Raw genomic sequence first — 27,386 nt, 5'->3', positions numbered from 1 at the left:
ACTTCACCTGGAAACTAATTGGTAGCCAGTGAAGAGATTTAAAACTGGTGCAATGTGGTCACCCTTAGGTGTAGTGGTGCCATATTTTGAAAACTTCCCTTCCTCCCGTGGAGAGGCTCTGCAGGATCCCAGTTCCCTCTGCCAATGGAATGAGCACTTCTCATGGCAGAGGGTCAAGTCTAAACCCAACTCAGTAATGCTTGACTATGTTAATGATGCATTTTTTTCACATCAAGGGCCTGACCTTGCTGTTGTGATTTATTTCCCCACAAAAGTTTTTCGATGTTCAGATGACTAATATTGGTATTTTTCTTTCTTTTCTTTCTAGGATCAGTAATGACTTATTATTGTGGGAACCAACAGCCCCGTCTCCTGTAGAAACATTTGAAAATATTTCTTATGGTGTTGGACTTTCAGTGGCCAGCCAGCTCATCAATACTTTTAGCAAAGACAGTTTTAACCAATTCAAATCTACTATTCACTATGGTAATAACTCTGTATAACTCTGCTACAATGTATGTGTTAAAGATATGAGACTCCAAAAATTTGGTGATATATGTATGTGGTAGTGTATCTAAATCAGCAGAAGCTGCTAAATTGATAAAAGAAAATACTATACTTAAAGGAGTTACTTAAGGCAGTATCTTATGGAAGCCTTTTGTAACATGCCCATCCACTTCAATGGGTCTACTCTGTGTAGGAATACCATTGGATAATGCCCTTGCTCCCCCAAAGGGCACATTTTAAATCTGGTACTTTAAAAATAAAGTTAAAAGAAGTTATCTAGACTTCATTTGCTAAGATGTTTATATACATGGTTAAATATTTTATTGCTGTTGTAGATGATGAGAGTGGCTCTGAGGAAGAAACGTTGCAATATTATTCTACTCTCGATCCAAACTACTGTTCAAGGAGGAAGAAAAAAATTGAATCCCAAAATAGGAACACACAGAATTTTCTCTCAGTTCTTTTGAATATTAACCATGGATTAGTGTCGATATTCACAGATATAAAGGTGAGACTTTTAGGTTGGTGGAAACGTCTCATGGCCAGAACTAGAATTGCTATAGTGTATAAGCTGCTATTTCAGTATGCTGACCTTTGGTAGTATGCTACGTTGTTGGGGTTTGTTTTTTCTAAATAACTTGCTTTATTTATGGTGTGGATTAAGCAGACAGATGTTGTCAAGAATAACACTAAACATTCTCACGAAGTCCCAAACCACTAAATGTACATGTTATTGATATATCTTCCTTGTTCTTTCTCTAGCAGGATAATGGGAGTGTATCTGAAGACAAACATGGAGAATTTTGGTTTGAATTCAGTAGTGGTTCATTGTTCTGTGTGACAAAGTATGAAGGCTTTGAAGACAAACATTATATCTGTCTACATTCTGGTAGTCTCAGCTTATATCATCAAGGTATGAAATGGAAATGTCAGCAAAGGTATAGCTTTGGGTTCAGGTCTATGAAAAGGTGGGTGGTGAAACAGGAGAGAATGTGTCCTTTCTGTAACCTAGTGAAGTCATTAAATACCTTGACACAGAATTGAAAGGGTTTGTGGGTCTTGCAAGTTGAAGAGTTATCCGAAGCTACTCCATATTCTAGGTTGATATTCCAAACTGAAAAACTAGGAATGCCACTGTTTGGGACCAAAGATCTATCCAGTTCAGCAGTCTGCTTTTAACTGTATATTCTCAGATGCTTCTGGGAAGGTTAGAGTCGGCACAAAAGCAGTGACCACACCCAATTATTTGTCTCCGATCAGCAGATTCTTTTGAACATGGAGGTTCCACCTGGTTATCATGACAACAACTGTTGGTTGATCCTTCCTCTGTGAATTTGTCTAATTACTTTTCTCAGGCCTCTGGTGGCAGTATTCTTATATCCAACAGTGGGTTCTTTGAAATCATTGGTTTCTCTCCATTCCAGTATATGAATCCAGTTGTATACCATGACAACCTAACTAGGTGAAGGTATCAGAACTAGGAGCTTTTGGTTTGCATGGGATGACCAAGGAGATAATCATGTTGCTTATGCCAGTAACAAGAGGGTGAAGGGGCCAATTCAGAATTTACATATAGATAGTTTTCACAAGTACCTCCACCCTTGAAAGACCATCCGTTAACCATTCAGACAGTAAGAAGACGGTGCTCGATGTCTGCAAATGGTGCTCAGAAGAGAACATCAACTGAAGTGCACTGCTCTAAATTTTTGCTGAAGTTTTGCTCCCCGATTTCTTTTGTTAATATATGAAGCAAAAATGCTGATCATTGGCAAGCTGTAATATTTAGATAAATGGATTTTAGAAGCATTCCCCATGGATTTTAGAAGTATTCCCCACAGTTTTCCATGACAGGATATAGCTGACCTTGGCCAGTTTTAGAGTAAAATAATGTCTTTCTTCTTAAATTCCAAGTTAATTTGAAGGACTGTCTGAATGTAAAGTTATCTTTCTGCAGGTGTAGTGGAAGGGGTTGTGTCTCCATCTGAAATAAGGCTACCAAATGCAACACATCCTCATTGGTTAGAACCTACTATCTATTTTTCGGAAGAAGAAGGTCTCAATAAAGCTTCAGATGGTGTGGGAGTGGACTGCTTAAGCATGTTGTCTGTTGCAGTTAAGATACAGTCAAATAAGTCAGAGACCAATACAAAGGTTTGTTATTTAAAAAGCAATTTCTTTATATATTTCTCATAAAAGCATTTACATGTGTTCATCTCTGTCCCCAAATCCCTTAGCTAGATTTGTTTGCCTATTCCCAACACAGTTCTTTAAAATGTAAAATATTGATTTCTTTTGGTACTGAAATGTGACTCTTTAGGTTAGGATGCTAAAACTATTTTAAGGAATCTTGTTTAAAGAATGTCTTTCAGCAGCAAAACACACTGTTTACACTAGGCAATTATTGTTCTGAATGCTGTTCTTCCATAAATATTTCCTGTGCTTTCCATTTTTTAATCAGAATTGCCAGAGACAGGAGAGAGGGGCTCAGGCCTTGCCTCACCTTAGCAATCTCATCAGGATTGCTGTTTCCCTGCTGTAAAAAGCTTTACTGCCTCTATCCCGGTGTGTGTTTGTGTGTATGTGAGTGAGTGTGGCCACCATTACCACTTGTATCCCATGTAAGGGGGGGGGGGGAATTATCCACACTGTCTTTAAACCATATATTTTTTTCTGTTTCACCTGAATTGGTGAACCATGCTTTAATGTGTGCTTTGCTCATCAGGATTTGAGCCAAAGCTCATCAGAGGGAGGAACAAGTGCAGACCCAAAGCTAATTCTTGGCTGCTCACACTGTTCTAGGTCTAGGAGGACCTAGAGAACAGGAGGTAGATCTTAAACTTCTAGGCAGCTTGTCCAGATCCTCTGGTTAATCAAGCTGAAAAGTATGCATTATGATTTGACATAATATCCATCATTAACCCTGTTTAAAACCATGACATCAACATTTGTGCAAATATGAGCAATCTACTTGCAAATTGTTCATAGTATGAGTACCTTATTCACTATATTTACATAGAGCACAGGACTTTTCAATGCCGTGAACGTTCTCTTGAACCTACAGTTTGGAGATCATTTTAGTAATCTATTACTAAATTAGTAATAGTAATTATTACTAGTATCGGCATGCTAAGTGTTATTATTGAGAGGGACAGAATAAAAGCCTTTCATTTGAAGTTATATCTTTATAAACTCAAAATATTTGATGACAAACTTACTTGATTTTGTAGGAGTTTTTAGTTGCTGTTGGGGTAAGAGGAGCCACTCTGCAGCATAGAGTACTTCCTTCAGGTTTAAGCTGGTATGAACAGGTACGTTAATTTGCCAATTTTTGTTATTATTACTGATCATTCTAGCAGACTCAAGTGTGAGTGCTGTCAAGTTTGGGGCCAAAATAAGACCACTGAGAAAGAAGAGGGAGGAAATACCAGGTTTGCAGAAGTACAAAAAAAAACATATTTTTAATGCCCACCCCCAATGAATGGGGCCAAAAACAGCCCCATGAGGACAGAGTATGCACAGTAGCTTTGGAATGTTGAATGTCAGTTGGAACATACAGAAAATGGACTGGTGGAATGTCCTGCTTGTTCATCCCTGACCGATAGCTGGTTGGCCACTGTTTGAAGAGAGTGCTGGACTAGATGGACTCTTGGTCTGATCCAGCACGGCACTTCCTATGTTCTAATCTTAAGGTGTTACTGATGGTTTATAAGGCCCTAAACAGTCCAGGATAGTTTATAAGGCCCTAAACAGTCCAAGATCAGATTCTGTAAGAGATTGCCATCTCTTGTACAGGTTGCCCTGGCCTTTACCTTCTGAAGGGGAGGCCTTGCTTACCGTACTATGGTCTACTAATGTTCACTTGGCTGTGGTGTGGAGGAGGACTTTCTCCATTATGACACCCACCAAGTGGGATGATCTCCTTTTGAGATCAGGTGGGCTCATAGGGCAGTACGCCCTCGTCGATTCTGTTGCACAAGTGGGTAGTTCCTGCTGCTTCCGTTGCACAAGCAGCATCCACTGCTTGCGCAACGGAGCATTAATGCTTCCCAGAAGAAGCCCTGAAATGAGTGGAAATGCTCATTTCTGAGTTGGGATAGATCAGCAGAGCTGCTTTATGGAATCTTTGCTGACCTGCCGTGTTCCAGAAACTAGCATATTTGCTCATTTCCGGTTGCCCCAGAAGAGCTAAATTGTTGTTCTGTAAATGTTGGGAGCCGCTTACAAAAGGGAGTCAGTGAGGGCATAAACACTTCACTGGATACTGCCCCTAGCTTAGAATGTTTCCTCTCACAACCTAAGACATAATTATTTGTCTGGCCGTTTCCCCGGCTGCTAGCATATTTTGTGAAATGCATGAATGACTTCAAAGCTGATGTTACTTGACTAGAATACAGGGGCCCTATTTTTACGTTTTTGTAATTGTAGATTTTGTATTTTTTGAACATTTCTGATGAGCCTGTGTTGGGATATAATCCTCCAGCCTCTATTACAACATTTCACGTCCATCTCTGGAGTTGCGCTCTGAATTATAGGTAAGTTAAATGAATAAAGTATTTTTATCAGTCTGTTATGGCAATTGATGTATCGAACCATTTGTTTTAAATTTCAGCTATGGTGACCTGAATTTCTGAAACACTTTCTTACCCAGCATGTTAGGAATAATGTTTTTATTTTTGTTTTTTCGGCAGGCCTCTATTTTTGCCAACTAGATCACTCCTTACTGTTGAAACATTTAGCATCTCGAGTAGCGTGGCATTAGATAAATCATCTTCTACTCTCAGGTAAAGTTTTAAGAATGTAATAAAACCCTCACTTAGCCTTTCTTTTTTTCAACACTTATGAAAATGTTGTCAAACCAGGTATAAGAATGGGATTTTAGCTTTTAACAAAGTTTTATCTGTTATGCTTATGTCAATGATTTAAGGCCATTGGTATGTATAATCAATTGTTTACCCTAGTTTAATTGATTTTAATTTGTTATAGCCACGATCCAGGGTTCTGTGTAATACACCCGTAAGCATGTGTACCTTTATTTCTAGCAGCTTGCTATGGTATACTTCCAACTGCTTTTTAAACTTCCCATTTGTAAAAAGCATGGGGGTATATTGGCACAGAAAGTGCTAAATAAAAAACAGAGGAAAGGCATGGGATGGTCACATGGCATTTTGATTTATATTTTTAGCTTATCTGTGGTGGCCTTCTACAATAGTCTGGACTAGAAACTTGAATGAATACATAAATAGTTTTTTTTTTTAACCTAAAACTTCTCCTTCCATTTCTTCTGGTCCCTGGGGAAAAGAATTGTGGGTAGTAGTATAAGGGAAAAATACATGGATTGAAAGCTGCTGAGCCCATACTAAAACTTAATTTGGTAATCCCATGAGATTTCCCCCCCCAGCAAAGTACTACTGCCGAGAAGTCCTCATAAATTATGTTTTCATAGTGGAGAGATAAAATCCTTAAGTTCCACTTGTAGTCTAGACTGCATAGGTCAACAACCTTGACACTGCCATCAACAACAGATTTACCAAAACCAGTCAGTAATTTGAGGAGAATTAGTAAAATGGATTTGTAACATCTTTTGCTTGTATACTAAGTAGACAATTCACTTTTTAAAAAATCTTCCTGCTATAGAATAATCTTGGATGAAGCTGCTTTGCACTTGTCTGACAAGTGTAATATTGTTACAGTGAATCTCCAAAGAGGTAAGTTGGTTTTAATTTTTGAAAAGAACCCTTAGAATTCAAGTATGCAGTAAGGATATTAAAAGGTGCTACGATATTAAGCAGATGCAGTTAGCAGGCTGTAGTAAACTGGGCATGATTGTCTGATGTAGCATGATGGCAAAAACATGTTTGTAGTTCTTCATTTCATAGATGCAAGTGTGTTGTCTAATTTTCTTGAACGATACATTAGCCTCCAGTGTCAGAGGCAGTAAGCCTATATGCACCAGTTGCTGGGGAACGTAGGTGGGAGCGTGCTGTTGCATCGTGTCCTTCTTGTGGGTCCCTGGTTGACCACTGTGTGAACAGAGTGTTGGGCTAGATCAGCGGTTCTCAACCTGTGGGTTGGGACCCCTTTGGGGGTTTGAACGACCCTTTCACAGGGGTCGCCTAAGACCATCGGAAAACACATATTTCCGACGGTCTTAGGAACCGAGACATTTCATTTATTTGTAATTAGAAATAAATATTTCACAATATATAATTACATATTGTTTTTGTGATCACTATGCTTTAATTATGTTCAATTTGTAACAATGAAAATACATCCTGCATATCAGATATTTGCATTACGATTCATAACAATAGCAAAATTACAGTTATGAAGTAGCAACGAAAATAATTTTATGGTTGGGGGTCACCACAACATGAGGAACTGTATTAAAGGGTCACGGCATTAGGAAGGTTGAGAACCACTGGGCTAGATGGACCTTTGGTCTGATCCAGCATGACTGTTCTTAGGTAGCCATCCTCCTTCCAATATTTTAATAAATGCAGGATTTATCAGGACACGTCCATAAAGTTGACCATAGGAATGCAAGTCAGAATTGTCCACTAAAATCATTCCCAGCCAGAATGCATCAAAACAGCAGTTAGAGAGGGTCCTTTTTTATGTCGTTGATTCATCTGCTTATTTTTCTGTCAACGACATTTAAGCAGTTTACTTGATAGTTACTTTCTTTTCTTAAGATTATGTTCGAGTTATGGACATGGGACTGTTGGAACTGACCATAAGGGCAGTGAAACTTGGATCTGATGTGGAGAGAGTAAGTACTTAAATTGCAATAATGATAGCTACTTTTTGTGTGGTTAATTTCTTGTTTTTAAATCGTGATAAATGTAAAGGTTTGATGTTTTGATGTTGAGCATACTTGGGAAAATGTTCAACTGAAAATAATGGAATTAATTTCCAAGTAAATGAAGGTAGAATCAGGGTGAGACTTCATTTCAGTAGGGCTCTCATTGACTTGGGCTCTCAAACGTACTGGGTCATTTTCTAAAAACATGCATTTGGATTCATTATTATACACTTTTCTTAAATCAGTCCTCAATGTAACTTGTGTTGGTGTGAAACATGATTTTGACCTACTTCGTGTCACCTAGAGTAAACCACGCTTTGAGCTACATTGTTCCAGTGATGTGATCCACATTCGAACGTGCTCAGATTCTTGTGCTGCATTAATGAATCTTATCCAGTATATTGCAAGTTATGGTGATTTGAATCCACCTACTAAGACAGAGACTACGTCTGGAGTGACCAAACAAAATGCTAAGGTATGCAAAGGCATCTCTCCCAGCTCTCCTCTTTCAACCATCATCACCTTTGTTCCCCAAAATTGGAAAAATTGACTGAGACAGAGCTTTCAGGAACAAATACCACTACTGCATGTTTTTAGTGTCCTTAGGAATATGTCTTGTGATGAAGGGGGACACTGACATTTTATAGTATAATTTGTCTTCATGTTTTGTTTTAGCCTATTCTTCTAATTCTTTCTGCTTCTTTTCTTAAAATACATGCTTGTTTGATTATGTATTTTAATAATGGATAGTTTTTATATGTGGCAAGTAACTGTTTCACTGAACATTTTAACACTTAGATCACTATCAGAAAATCTTTATCATCTCAGCCTGAACCTCATTCCTCTCTATCTTAGTCCTGCATGGACTGAACTGTTTCAAATGTTGTTATGTCCTGACAGAATATGTTTGGACAATCAGATTTTCTGAAATATTTGGTATACGGTTAACAGCTACAGACCCAGTTCATTTCCTAAGCATGAGAAGAAATAACGCTGTGCTTCTCAAATGGGTGGGTTATATTATGTTTTTAATTTTATGGTGTTAAGTTTTGTTTCATAAACTACCCAGAAAACATTGGCTATTGGGTGGTTTAGAAATGAAATAAATAAAACAGATCAACTGGGAACATTGGCTGGCCTGTTACAAAGCTTCAGTATTTGGCTAACTTCTGAGCCTGGACATTGAATCAACAGGGCATCCTGAACAAGGTTTATTGTCTAGATCTCCTTCATAAAGTTTGGAAACAATGGGCAATATCCAGTACTGCTTCTGTGCTGCCAGGTGATCTGCTGCACAAGCGAGACACAGAGGCTCCTACAACTGAAAGTAGTGGTTCAAAAAGCAACCCTGGAAACAAGCAATGAAGTTTTTTCCTGGATCAGGACAGGTCACCGGAGCTTCCGTCTGCAAGCTTCACTGACCTGCCCCATTGTACAAATGAGTGTTTTCACTCGTTTCTGGTTGTCCTTGGAACTGTTGGCTTACTGTGGCACTAGTTGCGGGTCCCACTAGCATGCAGGAAGGATTGGATACTGCCCAGCATTTTGATAACAAAGCTACCATGAAATCATAGCATCAGGGGTTTATCGGGAATAGTCCTGAGTTTGTATAAATTTTAATCCATGTAATCTTTGTTTTTTAGGCAGATGTTTCTAGCCGGCCACCTTCCCAAGGGCCAATCCTTGCTGAAGCTGACCAACAGATTTTACGGGATTTAATGAGTGATGCAATGGAAGAGATTGAAATCCAGCACCTTACTTCCCCCGCTAAACCACAAGCCAATGGTAGATATTTCCAGATTTCTCTTATTTTCAAATGGATGCTATTTAAATACGCTACCACATGAATCCACATTAACTCTTTAAATACAATCCATTATGCTTACATTTCACATGCTTAATGTAGTGATCTGCTAATACTGGAGGAAAGTATTAACTACTTTCATACCTTTAGCTAAATATGTTTCTACTTTCAGCTCCTTATATATTTAAAGTATTTATATTCTGTCTTTCCCATGGAAATGCTGAAGGCGTCTCACAAAAATAAAGTAGCTACAACAAAATGCAATAAAATTACAATTTCAATAAAGAAAAATGAAAAATGCAAATATAACTTCAAATGAAAATCTGGAGATTAAAATTGTAACTTATAATGTAACCAATTAGAAAATCAAATGCTTTGTCAGAACAATCAAGTTTTTACACTATGTCTGGAGGCAGCTGAAGAGGGAATGAGATGGTCCTCTCTAGGAAGGGAATTCCAAAGCTTAGGCATGGCAACTGAGAAGGCCCTCTCCTGCATCCCAGCTTATGCAGTTCAGATGTTGGTGGGAGATGAAGGAGAGCATATGCAAAAGATCTGAACTGGTAGGCTCATTTAGGAGAAGGCAGCCCTTAAGGGACCTTGTTTGGTGTTTTGTATTGGAGCACTGTGTCATACTTACTTCCCAGGTGATGCTACAGATGTATATACAATGAATAATATATATACTACATCAATGAGGCATGGTGAAGTGTATTTGTGGTTGGTTAGCACAATTCAGGTTGAAAAATGTAAGCAGTGGCAAACATGGGACATCTTGTGAAATTCGATGCCATTCGGAAGACTAACTTGGCAGTGTTTGAAACTTAATTTACGCTAAATAGTGTTGTGTTTCCTGATTCTGGAGGTTGACGTTTGACTATTTTTACCTATGAGATAAACATGTATCCCTGGTTACAGTTAATCAAATCTAGGATTGCTAAGTATGTTATACCTACATAACAGGTACACTTGTGTTGACACACAGGACTACTAGTCAGATTGTTTCATATAGGCCTTGTTCAGGGATGTTTCTGCGTTATGAGAATGAGCCTAACCTCCCTCCGGACTTTTGAGTTCCCCCTCCTATGGCACAGCTGCAGAAGAAGTTCGTAAGCCAGGACAAACAACTATATTTTGTTGTAACAAGCTTTGGCTATTGGGCGGTATAAAAATGCAATAAATAAATGAACTGCAAACCATAATTCATGAAACTTGTTTGTTTCAACTAATCCTAGTAAAAAATAACCAGAGTTTATTGTTTGGATGACATATTAAACTATGGTTAATCAAACACTGAACTTGTGATCTCATTGCAGCCTGCCAGAGGACCATGCTTTACCATGTCTGAATGTAGCCAATGTATTTGTAGGCTGCATGCAGTTTGTAGGCTGCATGAAAATATTTCTATACAAATGTCTTGTTTCTCTTTTCTCAGGAATTTTGGATGAAAAGACCCAAACACCAGCACCAACTTGCTCAGACCTTTTCCTGTTTCCTGATGAAAGTGGGAATCTCTCCCAAGAGCCAAGCCCCACCTATACATCATTCACCCCAAATATGATTAATGAAGCTATAGGAGATGTACCTTCTGAAAATGATGACTTCTGTATTCTTTTTGCACCAAAAGCTGTTGTCTCTGTAAGAAATTCCTAATCTTAAATAAGAAGTTGAAAAGTACATTTTGAGAAACATAGATTAATTTATTTACTGATCAATTATTGCATAAATGCAAAATGAAAGCCTCACCTAGAAGTACCCTTAGTCAGCTTTTAACTAAATTTTCCTTGTTATTTTCCCCAGTTCCAATGAATTAAATTGTTGCCTATGAAGGCTAATGCCATTTTGTAATTAAAAAGGTAATCAAATAATTGACACATGAAAACAAACATCTAAATAGTGAGAGGGTGGGAGGAAGCATTTAAAGTGCATATCCTTAATATCCTGTAACATTTTAGGATAAGGAAGAAGAGCCAGTAGTGAAAACAATGGTTGATGATGCAATCCTGATAAAAGAGAACCATTTCAGCCTTCCAGCAAAAAAGACAGACACAAGCAAAACGCCACTACGTTTTCCTGTCCCATTGGTGCGTTACGTTGTCAAAGAAATATCGCTTATTTGGCACCTTTATGGGGGAAAGGACTTTGGGAATGTGCCACCTACATCTCCAGCTAAAAGTTACATGTAAGTATTTCATGTCCCAGTTCATTATCTTTTTATACAGGAGCTGTGAATTGAACTTTAAAACAAAGAGATGGATGGGCTAATGCATCTTTTAAAAAGTCAATTCATTCATAAATGGGTACCATTTTGTCTGGGGCATAGGTACCATCTCAAACACTTTCCCCAGTACATGCATCTGAATGAGTGCAGAATGGCTGCTTAAGTTATCTACTAAACATGGTGTGTGTGTGTGTGTGTGTGTGTGTGTTTAAATTAGGGTTTCCTTGACAGTTGTGGATAGTGTTAGTAAAGTCAAAGGCAGGCTTCATCTTTACAGTAAGATAAGTCTATTGTGAAAGGGATTTTTTAGCCAGTTCACAGTTTTCTAATAGTTATGTAACATCTGCCCATTGTGTTATTCCTTTCATAGCTCTGCACAGCTCTTTAAAATATATTCTGGGAAATAGTGGCAACAAGTTCAGTTAGTTTCTTTTCTTACTAGGAAAATTCAATTGTGAAATTTTGTCTAACATAGCTGACTGAGCACTATTGAGTAATGAATGAGCTATTGTGAATCAAACTTTCCATTTAAATAGAAAAATAATATCTCTCCTCTTTTCCTAGTAGTCCTCAGAGCTCTCCTTCTCACACACCAACAAGGCATGGGCGTAACACAGCCTGTGGGGGGAAAGGAAGGAACCCAGATTTCTTGATGGAAATACAGTTAAGTAAGGTAAGAGAGTAAATGAAATGGTTACAATTGGTTGTTTCTGGAACTTCTCTGCAACAGATGGGGACCCCTTATGCCCAAGTTATTATTAGATGTTTATTTGGTCCCATGAGAGCAAAGAGGCTAAATAGCCATTTCCCACTAACTTCAACATTTAAGTAGTGTCTCAGTCACTTCCCATCTTTTTCAGCCATAGAAGTCAATTGTATGACTTTTGAACTTACAAGAGGAGAGCTATCAACCAAATTTCAGTGTGCTGTGTGGGCAGTTTCCATATATGCCACCATGTGCTCTGCTGGCCTCCCTTTTCCACTGCTTGAGACTTGAAAGACCTTAAAGAGAAGCCTCTGACTCAGGTTCAGAGATGAGGGTGGAAGATAATACAATGGGAGAGGAGAGCCCTTGAGGACCACCTCGCTGTAGAACTTAGCCAATGATGTGTTTAAGGCTGTAACTCTCTTCAAATACATGAAAGGTTGTCACACAGAGGAGGGCAAGGATCTCTTCTTGACCCTCCCAGAGTGCAGGACACAGAATAACGGGCTCAAGTCACAGGAAGCCAGATTCCGGCTGGACATCAGGAAAAACTTCCTGACTGTTAGAGCAGTACAACAATGGAAACAATTACCTAGGGAGGTCATGGACTCTCCCACACTAGGGGTATTAATTCAAGAGGCAGCTGGACAGCCATCTGTCAGGGATGCTTTAATATGTATTCCTGTATTGAGCAGGGTGTTGGGCTCGATGGCCTTATAGGCCCCTTCCAACTCTACTACTCTATGATTTACAATAATACAATGATTAGCTTGTTATGTTTTAATTGGAAGAAACTATGGCCTTCATTAAGTATCTTCAGCATATCAACTCTGTTGGTTTTTAAAGATTGCTAATGATTTTCATTTTTATTAATGTATTGAAAACCTTTGATTTGTTGTCCCCCCCCCTTATGATGCTATGTGAGCAACTCCACATCCTGAGAGCATAGAATCATAGAATAGCAGCGTTGGAAGGAGCCTACAAGGCCATCGAGTCCAACCCCCTGCTCAATGCAGGAATCCACCCTAAAGCATCCCTGACAGATGGTTGTCCAGCTGCCTCTTGAATGCCTCTAGCGTGGGAGAGCCCACGACCTCCCTAGGTAACTGATTCCATTGCCGTACTGCTCTAACAGTCAGGAAGTTTTTCCTGGTGTCCAGCTGGAATCTGGCTTCCTTTAACTTGAGCCCGTTATTCCGTATCCTGCACTCTGGGAGGATCAAAAAGAGATCCTGGCCCTCCTCTGTGTGACAACCTTTTAAGTATTTGAAGAGTGCTATCATCTCTCCCCTCAATCTCCTCTTCTCCAGGCTAAACATGCCCAGTTCTTTCAGTCTCTCTTCATAGGGCTTTGTTTCCAGACCCCTGATCATCCTGGTTGCCCTCCTCTGAACATGCACCAGCTTATCTGCGTCTTTCTTGAATTGAGAGCAGTTTCAATATGAGAGCAGCCTCACACATTTTTACCAAAGACATTCTTAGACACACTTACAAGTGTTTCCATATGAGCACTAGAGCTCTTCTTTGTCTTTGTTCCTCAACTGCACCTCCTTATGCATCAGAGTCTGGTTGTTGCCTGATAACCTGGAGATAGCTCTCCTCTTGTAAGTTCAGAAGGCATACAGTTTATTGTCATGCCTCAAAAAGATGCAAAGTGACTGAGACGCTGCTCGGTTTTTAAAGCCAGTGGGAAAAGGCTATATAGCCTCTGCATTTTGGAATTCCACCAAGTTTTTTAGGTGGCATATTGGGCACTGCTAGAGGTGGTGTGGAGTCTTAATGATCCCACTACATGGTCCATGCAACTGTAACCTTAGCTTTTAGTGCTGTGCTCCTATCTGTGATTTGGTTGCCTAATTGTGTAGTGGTGGTACTGCGTTTGCTGCCCTGAGTATCCAATTTGGGATGGAAGGGCAGGATATAAGTACTTTAATAGAACATAGACTATTCTATTAATTGCGCATACAGTTCTTGGTTGGCATAAATTGAAAATGTAGTGAGGATAATAAGGAAGAGGAAAAAATACAGCTTTCCAGTAGAGGCCTAGTGGAAATGAAAGCTATTTTGCATTCATCTGCTCTTTTTCTTGAAATACAAAGAGAAGTTATTCTTTAAATTTGTCCTAGAAGCCTGTATTTTTCTAATATGGTAGTATGTGGGGTAGGGGTTAGGTTTGCTGTGTGTAATGTTGTAAAAGGGACAATGAGTACTAACAGAACTCTTGCTTTTTCCCAATTTCTGGTTTTATAAGGTGAAATTCCAACATGAGGTATACCCATCAGGTGAACCAGAATGTGAGGTCAACCTGTTGGAGCAACCAGTGTCCCGTCAAGTGTTCATGGTTCAAGATCTTGAGATCAGAGATCGCTTGGCTACATCACAGATGAATAAATTTCTTTACCTCTACTGTAGTAAGGAGATGCCTAGAAAGGCACATTCTAATATGGTACGGCTGTAAACCTATTTGCTGAAAATTGTAAATGGGGGAGTGAGGGGGGATTAGAATAAGCAAGACACCCAGGTGCTGTGCAGAAGTATTAATTCCGTTAGAGCTATCTTCCTCCCACTGGGAGTTGAAAAGCAATCAAGAAATAGAACTCACTGATACACCTCCCCAATGTTTGCTACATGTTTCATTGTGTTTAAAATTGGAATTTCATCTGCTTAGATGAAGATTGTACAAGAAGAAAACAGATAATGCACTGTTAAAGTACGGCTTGAATATCCTACTGTTGGAGGGGTTGAGCTAGATAACCCAAGATGGTCCTTTCTATCTGAAATTACCCTAATTACCCAAAGGACCCCTAATAACTAGTGGGGTATAACTCTAAATTTAATCAGATTTAGGACCAGAACGTCCTTCATGATGTAGGGGCTTTTGAAAACGTTCGTTGTGGATATTGCTCTGACAGTCTATTTAAAATAAGCAGTTCTTATGTATTTTCATCTTTCCTGAGCTTTTCTTTCTGTTTTGACTTCTTGTGCTTCAGTTGACGGTCAAAGCATTGCATGTTCGTCCAGAGTCGGGCAGATCACCCCAAGAGTGTTGTTTACGAGTATCATTAATGCCACTTCGCCTCAATATTGACCAGGTTGGTTTAGCAAGAAGAGCGGTATAGAGGAAAAAAAGCGTAGAATTGATGCAATATGATCTGTTAACTCCTTTTGTAGAAAAAAATAACTTAATCATTGCTTAATCACTTATTCACATAACCTATAATATACATTTTATGGAGTTATATATGGAAGTTAAGCTTTGATTAATTTTGCAACTATATTTGTGGATTTGTCACTATTATATGAATAACTTACCTAGGTGGGGTAAAGAGAACCTGTTTCTGGTGTCCAAGTAACAAATTAGCTAGACTTTTTAAAACTGAAAAATAAGAATATGTGTAAAGATTTCAGAAACGCCTGTCATTAGAGAAATGCCCCATCATCCTGATGGGCAGGTTACATGTGGAGGGAGGGAGGGAGGGGCGGGCCTCCAGGGATGTGCACACAATATATCTTTTTGCACAGAAGTACTTTGTACCTTATTTTATGGGCCACTCAGTGACGAGAGGTATGGGTATTTTGACTTCACATGCAGCACCTTTTCTTTCCCCGATATGAGTGAAAAACATAGGAGAAAGTAAAGGGGTACACTCATGATAAACTATTGTAGTAGGGCCTAAAGATGCAAGGAATGGTGTTGCCCTCTCATGACTGTGTCCCAAGTGGGAAGCCCATTTACTTTGTCCCATATAAGTAAACAGGCACCACTGATAACTGAGACAGCTCCACCCTGAATACTCCCAGACAATGGCTGTAGCCTGGTACTGGGGTTTTCTTGGATCCCTTTTCTTAGCATGGTGGAAAACTGGCTTTTTATATATGCAGTACACAAGCATCACAAGCACACATAAGAGCCATGCTGGATCAGGCCAAGGGTCCACCTAGTCCAGCACTCTGTTCACACAGTGGCCAACCAGCTGTCAACCGGGGACCAACAAAGCAGGGCATGGTGCAACAGCACCTTCCCACCCATAGTCCCCAGCAGCTGGTGCACACAGGCTTATTGCCTTGGGTACTGGAGGTAGCACATAACCATCAGGGCTAGTAGCCATTGATAGCCTTCTTCTCCATATGTTCAGATATAGCCTCTCATCTTGCCTTTCTTCTGTGGAACTCAAAGGAGTGATGTAGGGTACCAAGGACCCCTTCCTTGTTCATGGATGATATGGTACTTCTAATGGTACTTCTACGGTGCTTTTACAGTTCTTAGATTGTTTGCCCTCAGAAATTCCATTTCTGAAATGAAAGATTAATCGCAAGTTAATTACTCCTGCTACAGCCAATACAGTATGCTTTCTTTTTAAGTTTGCAGAAACACGCGATTAACAATATTTTTAAGAACTCCATAACAGAGTTATTTTTATTTCAAACTAATACATGCTATTTTTTATGTTGTAGGATGCCCTGTTTTTCTTGAAGGATTTTTTCACTAGCCTGTCTACAGAAGTAGAAATCCTAATGACTCCAGATCCTGAGGGTAAATATCCTGACCTAAAAGCATATATACTTAACATGTATTATGAATTCATACACATATAATGAATTTGATAACTGTTGCATGCATATAACTATTCTGTTGACTGCCTTGGATTTCAGCATGAATTAATTTATTTGCAGTTAAAAAGCCTCCTGGTGCTGAAGTAACCTGTACCTTGCCCAGGCACTACAGTGGTTTCAAGGAGCCCAGCCCGGTCATTTCTTTCTCATTACACAAACAATCGAGCCAGAATGGAAGTGTGGATTCTGTGGATGTGCTCAATGGTGATGACCATAATTTCGCACATGAGGAGGCCTCGTTCAGTGATCAACCAATCTTTTTCAGGTACCTTGGGACATCTTAGATCAACAAGACCTCATTTTACTCTTTTGTAAACTCTAATTTCTACAGTCCAAAAGCGTATCCATAAGTTAGTGGACTTCTTTGTAGCGGTCCCAGACTAGAACCCTATATGTGTGACAATACTCTTATGCTTCTATACAGAGCTTCTTGCATATATAAGGCTCTCCAATTTGGTGGAAGCAGCAGTTAGAGAGATTTTTAAAATTATTTTTTTATTGTAAATTTCAACAAAACCAAACCATGAAAATAATAGAGGGAAAATATAACTACATGATTTGAATATATAAATTTCAGATAATGGTTGTGAAATGTGTATATGTGTATGAAAATCAGCTTTCTAAACAAAAAAAATAACAAACTTCAATAAAGGCAGACCAGTGTAGGGGTTGGCCTGAGGGCTGGATGCTCCTCCAGGAATGTCCTAAGGGCCATGTCTGCCTCTTAAAGTAACTGTGGCCACCCCACTTCCACATGCAGCATTCACACCAGCATGCGTACACACCCTTTCCACCTGATCCATGCAAGTCAGCTGAACGGGAGGCACTGAAAAGGGGATAATTGCATCCAGCTGGACCTGGAGACTTCAACATGGTGCCTATGAGCGCCAGTGTGCCTACCCTGGGACTGCTGTGTTTTCTGTGTCTCCTGATTTTTATCTTATCTTTCTAAGTTTTTTTTAAAATATATTTTTTAAAAAAACTTCACCGGGAGGGTGGCATGTTGCAAAATGAAGTGTTTCTCTTTAGCACCATCTTTATTTGGGTTCAAAATAGTGGTTTTTGTGTTTTGGAACTCAGACCCTGCCTCTGGTGATTCTTAAGTATCAAAAAGACTTATGGCCTAAGTCTGGATTTTGTGATACTAAGATGAGCAATAGGTCTGGAAACTTCTCAATCCCCTGTAAGCATCACTGCTTAGCAAATACCTGGAAGATACTGATGCAATAGGGTTTAGGGATGTCAATTTTTACTTCCACTGCTCAAAGAAAAAAAAAGTTTTGGATTTTATCTACTGTTTCTATTTTTCCTCTGTAGTTTTTATTGTGTTGCACATTATTGTTTTTCTTTCCTTTTTAGAGAATTTCGATTCACGTCAGAAGTTCCGATACGTCTTGATTACCACGGCAAACATGTTTCTATGGATCAGGTACGTTGCCACTTGTTACGCTGTCAGATAAAATGAGTCTTCTTTCCATTAATCATGTGGTTTTGTGTCCATTAGTTCAGTTGAAAATTGGAAATATAAAATATTGCTTCTCTACTCTTTAAATCAAGCTGAATTATAAATAAATTAGCCTTGCAAATAAGGATGCTTCCAGATGGAAGGATCCTATTGTTAACAATCAAAAGGCATTGGCTATCTATTATGACTTCTCTTCCTTAATGTATTTCTTTCTGGTAAGAAAAAGGTTGGAAGAAGTAGTAAAAAAAACAACTTGGAGAGCTGCAAATTGAAGATGATGTCTGGACCCCCCCCCCCAAAATTCTGTGAATGAAGCAGGCCAATTGCACAGTAAAAGTCTTGTCTGGAAGCAGCTTAAGTCCACAAAAATAAATAGTACACAAAGATTTTCAGCAGGCCATTTCCCCACACTTACCTTTTTGTGTTATTTGTGGTTTAAAAGAACAAACCACTAATTTATTTAAATCTTTCCTCTTTGGCTGCCTGGAGGCTTTCCTTACTCACCATAGGTGACTAGTCAGCTGACCATTTACACATGTGAAACAAAGAATTAGGTTGTAGCAAGAGAAACCATTTTGGTCTGATAACAATATGTAAATGCAATGTAGGCATAAAACTGAGAAACAATTAGACGTTCCTGTTTGTTGCTTGTGAATTATAGATTTGACCTTTGCAATTTTCAGGGCACATTAGCTGGGATTCTAATTGGTCTTGCTCAGTTAAACTGCTCAGAATTGAAACTGAAGAGGCTTTGCTATCGACATGGGTAAGTTTCCTCAATTGCCTTCTGTTAATAGTGGAATGACCCTGATAGTCTGTGGCTGCAAAACCGACAGAGTTACCATAATCATTAAATTTAATTGTGCAAGAAATATAAAACAACTTACTGGCTTTCTGAGCAATCAAGGATGTGGTCTGTTTATCATACCTTCCTGTTTTCATTTTCAGATAACTGAACTGTGCTTTTATATGTATACTAATTAGGCTACTTGCTACAGGTTGCTAGGTGTGGATAAGCTGTTCTCCTATGCCATCTCGGAATGGCTTAATGACATCAAGAAAAACCAGTTACCAGGTATTCTAGGAGGAGTTGGGCCAATGCATTCATTAGTTCAATTAGGTAAGCTCATTCAATATTTCTAACTTTTGATTTTATTCTGATTTTTTCATCTAAATTTATATGAATGGGTTTCCCCTCCCCCCCCCCACCATTTCAAGAAAAGAAACTTAGCCAAAGAAGTAGTTATCCATGACATTTTGTCTAATTACAGTGCAGGGCCTTAAAGACTTGGTGTGGTTGCCAATAGAACAATACCGAAAAGATGGCCGTATTGTAAGAGGCTTTCAGAGAGGAGCAGCTTCTTTTGGGACTTCTACTGCAATGGCAGCCTTAGAGCTGACAAATAGAATGGTTCAGACCATACAGGTACGTTTTCTGTTTAACTTCAGGATAAACAATGGAGATTTAATAGCAAAAAAAAAAATAAGCACGCAGAATATTGTAAAGAAGGTATAGCCTGGCATGTTTTGTAGCTTCTGGTATTTGGAATGGTGTTCTAATGAAAGCACTGGCATATAAAGTAAATAGAAGTCAAGTTTATTCATTACTAGGAGAAGGATCATCAATGTGATTGGCAGTGTGTGTGGAAGGAGAGCTTATATAAGAACCTAAGAAGTGCCATGTTGCATCAGACCGAGGGTCCATCTAGTCCACACTCTGTTCACGCAGTGGCCAACCAGCTGTTGACCAAGGACCAACAAAGTAGGATATGGTGCAACAGCGCCCTCCCACCCATGTTCCCCAGCAACTGGTGCACACAGGCTTATTGCTTCGGATACTGGAGGTAGCACATAACCATCAGGGCTAGTAGCCATTGATAGCCTCCTTCAGGAATTTATCCAACTCCCTTTTAAAGCCATCCAGATTGGTGGCCATCACTACATCTTGTGGTAGTGAATTCCATAGTTTAACTACGCGCTGTGTGAAGAAGTGCCTCCTTTTATTTGTGCTGAATCTCCCACCAATCAGCTTCACGGGATGTCCCCATTGGCTTCTGGTATTTTGAGAGAGGGAGGGTCCTGTGGGCATCAAATTCCAACTCCCTGTTGCATCCATGTCGGCAAAAGCCAGGCAGCCTAGTATCCGAAGTAGACTGGTTTTGCCTTTGCCACAATACTATCCCTGAGGGACATTCTGTCCCCCAGGAGCTAATGGCTACCATCCATTTACTTGGGAGAAATGAAGGGGTGCAATCTGTGACATTTTTGTGATGGCCTTCCTGCCACTGGTAACCCCAGTAATTAAGATTCAAGCCGCCTCTTACCTATATAGTCATGCATGCCTCTCAAACTCCTTTGGATCCCACTCCAGAGCAGCCTTCCCCAACCTGGTGCCTTTCAGATGTTTTCGGTCTTTAACTCCCATAGGCCCCAGCAATCAAGAATGCTAGGAGTTGTCATTCAGATTATCTGGAGGGCACCAGGTTAGGGAAAGCTTCTGTAAAGTATGGTAAGAACATGGTTTTAGGGATGGATGGATGGATGATGGACTAACTATACTGAGCCCTTGGAAATGAAGAATGCTCATCTTTAAATAGCTAGTAAGATTATCAATAATGCTTGTGGTAATGTCATAACTGATTGTATGGTAATATATTACATTTTACTGGAATCACCAAATGCCATGTTAAGAATGTATTGTTGCTTTTATTGGAACTGAAACCTAGGCAGCTGCCGAAACAGCTTATGACATGGTGTCCCCTGGGCCTAGTTTAATTGAGACGAAAAAGATCAAGCGACTTTCTCGCTACCGCCTAGCTCATCAGCCTGTAGACCTTCGTGAAGGTGTGGCCAAAGCATACAGTGTTGTAAAGGAGGTAAGGAAAATGCCACTGTTTTCTTGCCGTCTGTTTGACATTTTTTTCAGCGTCTTCCAACATTGAAGACAGTATCTAAATTGTCACATTACAATTTTCGTATTTGCCCAGGTAAAACATTTATAATTAATGTCTTCCCTCATTCTCCACCCCTTCTACCAGGTAACCATTTATATTTTAATAACACTAGGAGCCCTTAGCTTTTGGGGGTTCATAATATGTCTTGAGCAGCTATTCTTGTATTCTTTCAATGGCTAATTTGTCAGAAAAAGAAAGCAATGGGAAGGATCCAATGCTGTCCATACACTAGTGCTATTGATGTTGCACTAGCAGAAACCGCAATGGATTTCCTGGGAAACCTGTTATGCTAGCAAGCGCTATTGATGTTTCTCTAGCATTGGTTTACGCTACTGCAATATCTATAGCGCTAGCACATGGGCACTGTTGAGTCCTTTTCCTTAGAGACTAGAGTGCAAGTCCCAGATCAAAAGAATTGTGCAATTAATTCTGTGGAAACCAAGAGACTTTGAGTTTGTGTTTCTTGAATAGCAGCTACCTTTGCTGCATGAAAATCTTTTGAATCTGAAGGAAGTTTCAAAAGCTGATTGTGTTACAGCATGGGTGTCTGCTGTTCAAAAAGAGTCAAAAGTCTCTTTAGGCATACTCAAGCTTTTGAGTCTCCCTAAAGTTTTATTTATTTATTTCATTTTTATACTGCCCAATAGCCGAAGCTCTCTGGATCCTCCTCATAGTGTGTTTCTTAACTAGGACTAATTAGTCCTGACTTAACTACTGAAAACAATTTAAGAAGCACATTACACACAACATAGAATCTTTCCATTGTTGGGGTGTGTGTCCAAACACAGAAACACACTTTAACAAGTTGGTCCAACAAAATACATCACTTTTCTGATTTTCTAACCAACAGCAATTATTTGCCAGTACAAGTAATCTAAGGCAAAGATGAGCAGTGTAGGGTTCCTGCCATCCAGTTGCGGCCTCCCAAATCTTAAAAATTCTTCCAAAAATGATGTCTGTCACGGCTACGGAGCATCCAAACAGCCCAATTTAACTTGTTTGCAAGCCAAATTTGACCCTTTGGGCACTTCATAGTTGCTATGGAGTGGCAAAAGGGTTACATTCAGCTTGCCATTGTAGCACTCAGTAGTGCTACAGAGTGGTTTGCTGCTGAATTCAGGCCTTTTTCTTTTGGGGGTGGGTTGCCGTGCAGATTGCACACTGCCCAGTGAAATGCAGGCCACAGTGGGGGCCTGACTCCCTTTTCTGGAGAGGTCTTTCTTCCGAGACTGCCGCCTTGAGAGGCGCATTTGGTGGCGGCACAAAAGAGGGCCTTCTTGGTGGAACTCCCTGCTGAGGGAGGCTAGGTTCGCTCTCTCCCTGGTGGTGTTCTGCTGGCAGGCAAAGACCACTTTATTCAAGTGGGCCTTTAGTGTGTAAGCAGGACACTTGCGCTGGAGTCTATTTTGACTTCATTACTATTGTGGGTTTTTATTGTTTTTAGTGTATTTGTTTTATTATTGTTTTTATCAAGTTTTATTTGTGATTGTAAGCTGCCTTGAGTGCCAGTTTTTGTAAAAAGATGGAATACAAGTCAAATAAATAAATACCATCTTAAGGCATGGGAAATTCTAAAAACTTGAGCCAGGAAACTGGGACTAACCTCTCTGACCCCCATGAGTGTAGGCATCATTATTTTGCATGTCTTAAAACGTGGAGTTGAGAATTTTTCTTGCCCGTTTCTCCCTGTGCTTAAAGCTGCTAAGCAGAACTTTCCCAGAGCAGCAGCAACCTTGGTGCAGCATCTGTCAGGGTCTTTTGTTTCCCTTAATTTTTCTATGCTCTACTGTTGTTTGAGATTTTTAATGTTATTTTTATTGTATTTCTTCAAACTAATAATGTAATTAAACCAAACAAAGTCAAAATATAAATCCAAGGATTAGCAGAAAATACAATATACATATAACCAAAACTGAACATTGTCATTAAGTCAGATCTTTGTAGAATTAACAATCATACAAAATCGAGTTATCAAGTCCTTCCGAAACGATGAAAAACACTGTACTGACTAATTTGTTATTTATATATAAAAACCATACACTATCAATAAATGAGTTTGTGTTCATCCATCTCTCTTAGTTGGGAAGTGTCATCCCCCCATGTTTATTTTCTCGGGCAAACATCTGAGAGACCTTGGCAGCTACACACCTGTGTGGCTGCTCCATGGGAGGGCAATGCCAGCCCTCCTTTGTTGCAGTGGATAATGGGGACACCTGGGGTGCAACTGAGGGGGTGGGGCTGCTGGAGATACTAGAGCCTAGAAGACTCCATGACCTAAAAGCTGAAACAGTTTACAGTGACGTTACTTTTCTCCCTTTCCAGACCAGCTTAGAAGGCCAATAAGACTATTTTAAAATTAGATGGCTGTTGTGGACAAATTCATCAGCTATAGGATAGCTTTATTTGCGCTAGCTGCAAGAAAAGTAAGAGCAGCCTTTCTAAACCCTACCACTGTCAAATCCTAAGGGGGTTAAATAGAAGGGGTGTTTTAAATACTCTTCAAATACTTGAAAGGTTGTCACACAGAGGAGGGCCAGGATCTCTTCCTGATCCTCCCAGAATGCAGGACATGGAATAATGGGCTGAACTTACAGGAAGCCAGATTCCGGCTGGACATCAGGAAAAACTTCCTGACTGTTAGAACAGTACGACAATGGAATCAGTTACCTAGGGAGGTTGTGGGCTCTCCCACACTAGAGGCATTCAAGATGCAGCTTGGACAGCCATCTGTCAAGGATGCTTTAAGGTGGATTCCTGCATTGAACAGGGGGGTGGACTCGATGGCCTTATAGGCCCCTTCCAACTCTACTATTCTGATTCTATAAATCCTGATCATTTTATTGTATTCTTGCTTTGTTGTATCAATTTTTTTTTTCTGTTTTATACTTGTGTGCTTTGTGTTTGTATTGTGATGGCCATTGGCTATAAACAATAACAACTTGAGAGAGAATAAACTCTCTTAGATGGCTGGAGTTACTTCGCTAGATGAGACTGTGCAACTCTGCTTACCCGATTTTGTGTGTTTGTGGCTTTCCCAAGGGGATTACGGATACGGCACATACCATCTATGAAACTGCTGCTCGTGAGCATGAGAACAGAGGAGTAACTGGAGCAGTAGGAGGAGTTCTTCGGCAGATTCCACCCACCGTGGTGAAGCCCCTCATAGTTGCAACAGAGGCAACGTCGAATGTCTTAGGTGGCATGAGAAACCAGATCAGGCCTGATGTGCGACAGGAAGAGTCTCAGAAATGGCGCCGTGGAGAGGACTGATAGCTTAAGCATGTTTGATGCAGAGAAATTGGAATATGGAAGCATAAAATGTGTATTCTCACGGCAGCTTCAGGTGGGAAGTATCCTTTTAGTAGGCTCATCTCAGGAACACAAAAGATTGGAAAGCAATTTGATGTCAAAACCTGAAATATTCAAGTTGAAAGCAAGTTTGGTACTTGAGTCATTGGCATAGTGCATGCTACCAACACCTGGTTGTCAGTGCCAAATGGAGTGGCATCTTTTCTGCCAAATCCACGATATGCTGGGTTTAAACTGGGTACCATATTTCCCTTGGTATCTAGGTTTTTGTTGGGGATTTTTCTTTTTGTTTTGAAACAACCGTACTTGCCCTACTTGTGAGTGTACATCTATGTTTAAAGGTATTCCCCAAGCATGGTCAAAGAATGTTTTTGGTTTTTTTAACCGAAGGGCTACATTAGTGCCCTTCTGTAACAGGGTAGAGATGTCTGACACGAGACATGGACACTGCAGGATATTAAAGTAACTGGGAACTCAATTATTTGGCTGGCTGTGAGCAATTGGCTCTGCTGTGGCACTTAACAACAAGGACAATCTGTCACAATACCTGATGAAAGAAAACGTTTTCATACAATTGTTGAAATTAATTGTTTTGCCTAAATGTTGAATTCCTCCTCTTGTGGAGATTTGAGCAATCTGAATGTTGCAGACATGTTCTGTTGTGTTGCACTTTAAAGAATTTAGCCTGTACATTGCTTTTTTTAAAATAGTTGTTAATAAAATGTAATGTGCATTTTATGCTAATATGGTTTTAAAACTTATGCAAATTATTTAAAGGGACAAAACACTACAGGATCATCGATGACAATAAAAACTAAATGCAATGCATATTTAATGCAGTGCTATTGATGTCACTGGAGAGCATTAAAAGGTATCTAGCGAGTGTTTGGTTTTGCACACACACACACACACACACACTGCTGTTGTACTTTTTGAGGGAATGTGATTTCATGGTTCAGTTTAAATGCTATGCAAGTGACATCCAGCTTTTATTTTAAGTTTCGTTGCAAGAGAATTTTAAACATGTTCAGATATCAGAAGATTTTAAAACTACTTGACAAGTTGCTGTTTCACTCAATCTTAATGTTTTAAGTGTGTCCAAATCCTAACCCGTGTACACTTTTTCATTAGAAATCCAGAATCCAGCTCAGAAATAATAGATCGGAGAACTGAGAGATACTGATATAGATTCTTGCTCCAAAGGGGGTAAAAGTCTCTGCTCTTCTGTACAGTGGAAACTGCAATGAACCTTCTTTAGCAGTTTCTTCATAACAAAATTACCTCATTAATCATTTGTTAATGTAGGCATCCAGCAAGTAAACCAGTTGTTGTCATTATAAGCTACTTTGATAAGCAGTATATACTTATAATAAATAAATTATAGCCCTCTGGATGGAGACAGCCAACTTCTGTGTGTGTGTGTGTGTGTGTAAGAAAGAGTGACAGGCAGGCTATATTCTGTATGACTGGTGGAGGCCAGGTGCTGGTCAGGCAAAGAAGAAGCACCAATAACCTTGGTGTCTAAAAAGTAACACAATGATCAGCTGTGTATTTCTAAGGCATAAGAGAAATTGACTCCTTTTGTTTCTATTATTTTGTTTCTGGTATTAGCCATATCTGCATGTTTCTGATCATTTGTGCAAGACAAAGTCATTCTTTCCCCATCATTGTTTCCTTTAGGTAACCATAGCTAACATTAGGCCCATGGCCCTATATCCATACCTGCAAAGTCTTCTCCAGCCTTCATTAGGCACCATGGCCTCAGATAGTTTATCCTATGTTTAAAACATTTCCCTTTAACCTTATAGTGCCTGTCCTTGATCTAAGGTGGTTGGGGACATTCAAAATAATATGAAGGCTGCTCCAGGCACTTTGCCAAAAGCATTTAATGTGAATTGATCATTTTCTAGTTCACAGCAGGGATTACTATATTTAGACTACAATAATGGTTTTGTTTTATTTTTAAAAGTCTTTGAAAACCAGCGGGCAGGTGTCCTGTTTCATGTGTACTGAGAGTACTCTTGGCAGTATTTACAGCCTGAATAATAGAAATAGTAATTTAGATGGATGGCTATGCCAGTCACAATTTAAGAGATTAGGCCCACAGTCTGTAAGAAAAGACAGACTGACCACTTCCTCTGGAATTCTTCCATCAATGGGGAGGTACTATCATTGACTTAAATTGCTCATCAATAATTGTTTCCGAAATAACGTTTCCCTCAGTATGTTGCTGTCTTACAAAGGCACATTGTGAATGTTATTTATTTCATTTGTTGTTTGTCACTTCCCCTTTAGGGGCTTTATTTACTATTTATTCAGTGGCTGTGTTAACATTTAACACTAAGCCACGACTTACGTTAACCTTGGGTTGCGGCTTTAACCATGAATTACCTTGCAGACAAGCAAGCAAACCACAAGTTTTTCCTATTTCTGGATTGTTTCTCTCCTGCCCATTTTGCCAGCCTCTGGAGGGTTTCATTTTTAGGCTGCTCTTAGCATGTACTTCAGGGCAGGCAGCAGCACAACCAAGCCAGGAATAAATCATGGTTGTGTGTTCAGACATCATGACAAGCCACGGTTTAAATAAGCCGTACTTCATAAACCAACAGCAAGCCATGGCTTCCATTTGTGGTTCATAGCTGATTAACAAACCATGATTCATTTGTGAGGATAGACTTGGACATGACGACAAGCCAGATCTCAACAAACTACAGCATGGCTTAGCATTATGTGCAAACCAGCCTGGTGAAATTGGCAAACAAGAAGTTGTATTGGCACTTCTTTGACTTCTTGTTCTCTAAGGCAGCAAATAAAGCAATCCCATCAGAAATGTTTTCTCAATATCCAGCTAATAGTGATAGCCCATGTTTTCAGTACTGTGGGGAAAAGCTAAAAAAGAAAAGATGCATGTAAGTGGCACTGACCCAGTTTGCATGATATAACAAGTACGAAAGCAAGGAAAACCCCGTAGGGGAGTAAAAAGTAGCCAAAGGCAAGGGTGGAA

At 39.6% G+C, this 27,386-nt stretch overlaps 1 protein-coding gene across 1 annotated transcript in view; it reads left to right on the top strand.

The window, feature by feature from the left end:
* The window catches only part of ATG2B (autophagy related 2B), a 64,498-nt gene that overhangs the window by 33,799 nt on the left and 3,313 nt on the right, over positions 1 to 27,386 (top strand). The window contains exons 19-42 of the mRNA XM_063118016.1: positions 329 to 486; positions 843 to 1,015; positions 1,270 to 1,420; positions 2,462 to 2,658; positions 3,735 to 3,815; positions 4,933 to 5,039; positions 5,196 to 5,288; positions 6,142 to 6,212; positions 7,200 to 7,276; positions 7,614 to 7,784; positions 8,953 to 9,094; positions 10,549 to 10,751; positions 11,069 to 11,295; positions 11,899 to 12,007; positions 14,292 to 14,486; positions 15,031 to 15,132; positions 16,496 to 16,574; positions 16,715 to 16,919; positions 18,014 to 18,083; positions 18,803 to 18,885; positions 19,118 to 19,239; positions 19,391 to 19,545; positions 20,846 to 20,995; positions 24,113 to 27,327. Coding sequence (XP_062974086.1) covers positions 329 to 486; positions 843 to 1,015; positions 1,270 to 1,420; positions 2,462 to 2,658; positions 3,735 to 3,815; positions 4,933 to 5,039; positions 5,196 to 5,288; positions 6,142 to 6,212; positions 7,200 to 7,276; positions 7,614 to 7,784; positions 8,953 to 9,094; positions 10,549 to 10,751; positions 11,069 to 11,295; positions 11,899 to 12,007; positions 14,292 to 14,486; positions 15,031 to 15,132; positions 16,496 to 16,574; positions 16,715 to 16,919; positions 18,014 to 18,083; positions 18,803 to 18,885; positions 19,118 to 19,239; positions 19,391 to 19,545; positions 20,846 to 20,995; positions 24,113 to 24,343 — 3,352 coding nt within the window. The 3' untranslated portion in view covers positions 24,344 to 27,327. The remainder of the gene's footprint in view (positions 1 to 328; positions 487 to 842; positions 1,016 to 1,269; positions 1,421 to 2,461; positions 2,659 to 3,734; positions 3,816 to 4,932; positions 5,040 to 5,195; positions 5,289 to 6,141; positions 6,213 to 7,199; positions 7,277 to 7,613; positions 7,785 to 8,952; positions 9,095 to 10,548; positions 10,752 to 11,068; positions 11,296 to 11,898; positions 12,008 to 14,291; positions 14,487 to 15,030; positions 15,133 to 16,495; positions 16,575 to 16,714; positions 16,920 to 18,013; positions 18,084 to 18,802; positions 18,886 to 19,117; positions 19,240 to 19,390; positions 19,546 to 20,845; positions 20,996 to 24,112; positions 27,328 to 27,386) is intronic.

This window comes from Elgaria multicarinata, chromosome 2 (genome assembly GCF_023053635.1).
Source record: "Elgaria multicarinata webbii isolate HBS135686 ecotype San Diego chromosome 2, rElgMul1.1.pri, whole genome shotgun sequence".
NCBI lineage: Eukaryota > Metazoa > Chordata > Lepidosauria > Squamata > Anguidae > Elgaria > Elgaria multicarinata.
The sequence above is the reverse complement of the archived record's forward strand: the minus strand, read 5'-3'. Positions and strand labels throughout refer to the sequence as shown.